Here is a 5721-nt window from a genome sequence, read left to right as displayed (position 1 = left end):
CATACATACATACATACATACATACATACATACATACATACATACATACATACATACATACATACATACATACATACATACATACATACATACATACATACATACATACATACATACATACATACATACATACATACATACATACATACATACATACATACATACATACATACATACATACATACATACATACATACATACATACATACATACATACATACATACATACATACATACATACATACATACATACATACATACATACATACATACATACATACATACATACATACATACATACATACATACATACATACATACATACATACATACATACATACATACATACATACATACATACATACATACATACATACATACATACATACATACATACATACATACATACATACATACATACATACATACATACATACATACATACATACATACATACATACATACATACATACATACATACATACATACATACATACATACATACATACATACATACATACATACATACATACATACATACATACATACATACATACATACATACATACATACATACATACATACATACATACATACATACATACATACATACATACATACATACATACATACATACATACATACATACATACATACATACATACATACATACATACATACATACATACATACATACATACATACATACATACATACATACATACATACATACATACATACATACATACATACATACATACATACATACATACATACATACATACATACATACATACATACATACATACATACATACATACATGCATATATACATATACATATGCATATATAGATGTGTGCGCGCGTGTGTCTTATTATGTATGCAAGTTAATACTCCTATGTAAATACATAATAACGCACGATCATCGAAATTGCAATTGGCATTCTTGTACTTTTTGCTCTCTCAAGCAATTATTTTTATGCGTCGCTCGTGCTTTATTATGTATTAACGCAACAGTATTTTGTGTGTGTGTGTGTGTGTGTGTGTGTGTGTGTGCGCGCGCGCGCGTGTATCCGTCCGTATGCGTGTTTGTTTATTGTGCCATCATTTGTGATCTCGCAGTATCGCTAAAAAATGTTGAATAATATATATGCGTATACGTATGTGCATGTGTATACGCATACATATGTATTCTAATGGGGTTTATTTTTACTTAAATACTAAATCACATGTTGTTTCATTTACTTTCATACGTTTGTGCAGCCGCTTCTGTCGCTCTTTAATACAAAATAAATTTACATGCGCGTGAAGAATTTCGCGTTCTTTCATATGCTCGTTCAATTTCTCATAAAAATATTATTTCTCTGCGGCCATTACATAATGCTTCGTCGGTAGTAAGCCCGCAACTTGTCTTTCATATACAAATTTAATTATTTTTTCTGTTTTTTCTTTTCTATTCTCACAATCATCATTATCGTCGTCTCATCATCATCATGCTTTGTCTCGATATAAGCGACGCGTAACAGTTTGGTGTTATAGAAAAATAAGAATAGGGCGCATACAATACAATATTCATCATAACTTTTTACACAGCTTTACAAAATAAACGACGGGGAGATTATTATATTAGAAGCATTTCAATTTGCACATCATTTGATTATCGATATCTCATTTATCGCGAATGCAAAAGAAAGTTGCGAGGAGCGGTTTGGGGCGGGGGAGCGGGAGGGAGGGGGGTGGTGGTAGTGGTGGTGGTAAACGATTCGCGAGTCGTCGCGATAATGCCGGCACTGAACCGTCGCGGCGACTCTTCGTTCGGAAATTTCTTAAAAAGGCACACTGTGCAGTGAATTGCTTGCCCAGAAAGTCCAATAAAGCACGCGTATATATAGACTTTCTTTTTAAAATGAATTATTAATTGTCTTTTTTTTTTTAACTTTACAAAAAACAGAAAGAACGTTCTCCTTACACTATTAGGCTCGTTATTTATCTGCGGCCGTCGGCAATATCAACCTCGACGCTTTACGCAAATGTGAAGCTTTGCGAGGAGTCATTTATTTACGATTTATACAAGAGTTGCAAAAATTTTACAAAATCAATCTGTGGAGGCGGTAAATATCGGATTGTTCGTAGTGCGGTTGCCTCGGCCTACGAAGGGAAATGAAAGGTCAATTGCGATCGATTAAGGCGAAATAATGGCGATTGCGCGCTTTTTTTGTTGTTTTTTTTTTTGTTTTTGTTTTTTTGTTTCATAGACTTGATACATATAAAAAGAGAAAACTGTCTTTCTTACACTTAATAAACGTAATTCTTTAGGTAATGTTTAAAAACTAGGGTTCATCTCTTCGAAGACTCGTCTAATGACCGGACATTCGAGGCTCGTGCAAAGCACAGCGGTTTCGGGGACGTTACGGCCACGTGCGTAATTTGCAAAAATTTTGCCGAGGGATTCGGTTCGAGTGACTTTTTCTCGTTTAATTTATAATCTCACATTATCTCTCCCTGCGGTATATATTACGTAGGGTTACTTTTATTGCAACAATGATGTACATACTCGTAGACACGGATCCGTACGCGCACGCACACGCAGACACTCGCACGTCCACCCAAGCACTCGTACACACACACACACACACACACACACACACACATATATATATATAATCACTTATATGTTTATATTATATTTGCTGCACCATGTAATTGGTGTTCTCGAAAAAGTCACTCAATTGGTATCTCGTGTTCTTGATCGGATTACACCTCGCGCGAAAAACAATAATGTAATTGCCAGTTTCTTTTTTTTTCACACAATACTCATGATTCAACGAAGCAACTGTCAAAGCTGATTTCTGTTAAGTAATAACGAGATTCTCGAAGTAAACGACACTGATGGGAGAGGTGATTTAATAAAATAATTAAAAAAAATAATAATAATAAAAAATAAATAAAAAAAAAAACATAAAATGACATAAAAGAAAACTAATACATGAGCGGCTTACAAGTGAAATTCTAGTGCCTTAACATCTCCTCTTTTCCCCGAGTACTTGGGCCGACCTCGTTCGCGTGCATCTCTGGATGATGAAAAAGTAAGTCGTGCACGACACATAAACCTCAGGACTAGATGCACGTGCGCGGACCGTGGAAAAATGAGTGCTTGATAAAATTAAGATCAGGGGAAGGGACGGCGATGGGAAAGATTGTTGAGAAAAGGAGGAGGAGGAGGAGGTGGAGGAGTTGGAATTGGATGAGGACGGGGGAGAGGTTTAGGTGTGATGCGTTGCCGAATAAAAGTGACATTAAAAGTGAAATGAAAGCGAAGTCTGAGAACCGACATTTCCTTGCAAAGTTAACGCGTACACTTGATTAAGAGCACTCTAGTGCGGACGGGCGACTCGCCAATCACCCATCCCCCGAATATACAATATTTATATAAATATACAAAGCGAGGGGCGTTGCAGAGAAATTCGAATTTCCCGCGGTAGCCTCGTTCTCCAAAATGGCGTGGGCGGCACGATCTCTCGGTCCCTCCGCAGATCACTTCACACAGTTGTACATCGTCAATGGAACAATAAATTGGGAGAGCGGCCACCGCCTCTCGCACAACTCCCGACACGTGAAGAATGAGAAGAGAAGAGTTAAGAGAGACATAGTGTGTATGTGTGCGAGGAGAGGGTGAGGAGGGGGATGGAGGGTGGGGGGAGAAGGAGTAAAGGAGCAGATGAAGAGGATGAGGATGAGGATGCGACGAGGAATAAGTCGACCGAGGGAAAAGCATACGAGTGGGACGAGCGGAGGAGCACACAGTGGCCATCGGTCGGGTGGGACGTAGGGCGGTGGCGGCGGCGGCGGCGGCGAACCTTTTCAGAATATTCCGGGCACAGGGGCAATTTGACAGCCCGAGTGCATGTGGTCGATGACCTGCTCCTTAAGCCTGCTCACGTGCTCCCTTAGCCTGTTGACAACCTGGCTCAGGTCGCTGTTCTCGCCTTTGAGCAATTTGACCTTGTCCTCGAGCCTGGATATGCGCTCGAGCTTGCGTCTGCGGCACTTGGAGGCGGCGACGCGGTTTCGCTGACGCTTACGCTCGAGCTTGATCCGTTCCTGGGACTCCATGTCGATGGGCGACATGGGGGGCGAACTAGACACGCTCGGCACCGTCTGCGGCTCGTCTTTCACCTGAACGAGTCCGAGCGCCTGGCCGAGGGCCCCGCCCGCGGGCTCCAGGGTCGTATACGTCGCGCCGTGCACGCTGCCCGGCTCCTGCGAACTGTCCGAGTGGTGGAGCTCGTTGAGTGCGTCGACGAAGCCCCGGGCGTACTGCTCCTGCTCCTCCGTAACCGCCTTCTCGAAGTATATTTGCGAGGTGGGCGTGGGCATGGTGGTAATGAGGCCGTCCTGCTGGGCGATCAAGAGCTTCTCGAACTCGGGCGAGCCGAGCTTGAGAAGGTCCGGTGAGGCAAGGATGGGCGCTATTCCGTTGAGCCCGGAGCCCGGAAGCGGACCCAGTCGCGGCCTCTTCACGCACTGCCCGCCACCTTGGCGGCCGTTCAGATCGAGGCTTAGGTTGAGATTGGCGCGCTTGGCGCTGCCGAGGGCGGGGCCGGCGATGCGACTCGCCGCGGGCCCGTACATCGAGCCCACCTGCTCCTCGTAGAACGTCGGCTCCATGGTAGAGTTGCGCACCATCGGCGGCTCGCGCCTTCCCAGTCCACGGCTCTTTCCCGCACTCCGACTCTTACATAACACGCGGCTTTACGAGCTTAGCCGTGCTGCGCGCTCCCCGAAACGGGCGCATCAACAGCAGCACCCGAGGGGATTATCGTGGAGCGACCTTCTTCTCTGCCCAAGTCCGGACACACTCGGGGCCCTGGGCTATTCGATCGACGAACTACTCGCAAGGCCCTTTAAACTAACCGATCGACCGACCGACTGATCGACCGACTGATCGACCGACCGACCGACCGACCGACCGACCGACCGACCGACCGACCGAGTGCCACTGCCGCCGCCTCCTCCACCACCTCCTCCACCGCCGCCACCACCTCTTGCCTTCGCGATCTCGCTTTTCACTGCGTTTTCAACACACGGCGGTGCGCACGACGCAAACTCTCCACTCTTTCTGCCTGCGACGGACTAAACCGTACTGCCTTATATCTCGTGACTCACGACGGAGCTAAGAATAGAAGTGGCGTCACGACCCGAAGCGGCGATTGGTCCGAGTTGGCGTCAGCGGTGCGCGCCGATTGGTCGTAAAGTGCCGCGCATGCGCAACACGCGACTCACTAAACCGCGGCAGCACCGTTTTGAATGCGCTTTCTGCTGCTGGCAGACACTTGTGCGCTCGCGGCGACGTCCCGATTCAAGCTGCCTCCTCCGGGTTTTTCCCTCACGATCGCTCGCGCGCCGAGATCCGCTTTATTTCACGCGAGATGATACCGCCGTACGGTATCTGCCTTGGTCGTATTCCTCGGCAATTAATGCGGGTGATAACCACCAACCACCACTACCACCACCACCACCACCAACATCACTCGTCCCCTTCATATCCGCGACAAAAAGAAAAAAAAAACGAAAAAGAAAAGCCGCCCCCCCCCCCCCCCCCCCCCGCCCCGCCGCAGCCGTCGCCGTCGCCGTCGCCGCACTGTACTGCTCTCTTGAGCTGTAGGTGGCTCATCGTGTGCATGCGTACGCACACGCACGCGCGCACCTGCATATATGCA

General features: G+C 45.8%; 1 protein-coding gene across 1 annotated transcript; it reads right to left on the bottom strand.

Annotated features, from left to right (window-relative positions):
- Nucleotides 1-3836: 3836 nt before the first annotated feature.
- Nucleotides 3837-5120, bottom strand: Jra (Jun-related antigen). The gene has a single exon (XM_011506936.1). The coding sequence runs from the start codon at nt 4685-4687 to the stop codon at nt 3863-3865; it is 825 nt and encodes a 274-aa protein (XP_011505238.1). The 5' UTR covers nt 4688-5120; the 3' UTR covers nt 3837-3862.
- Between the last annotated feature and the right edge of the window lie 601 nt (nt 5121-5721).

The sequence above is a fragment of the Ceratosolen solmsi genome, unplaced genomic scaffold, assembly GCF_000503995.2.
Source record: "Ceratosolen solmsi marchali unplaced genomic scaffold, CerSol_1.0 scaffold6, whole genome shotgun sequence".
NCBI classification, from domain to species: Eukaryota; Metazoa; Arthropoda; class Insecta; order Hymenoptera; family Agaonidae; genus Ceratosolen; species Ceratosolen solmsi.
This window is presented reverse-complemented; position numbering and strand designations above follow the sequence as displayed.

Excerpts from the sequence above, each read along its gene's own strand:
- Jra (XM_011506936.1), bottom strand. The coding sequence starts at position 4,687 with ATGGTGCGCAACTCTACCATGGAGCCGACGTTCTACGAGGAGCAGGTG.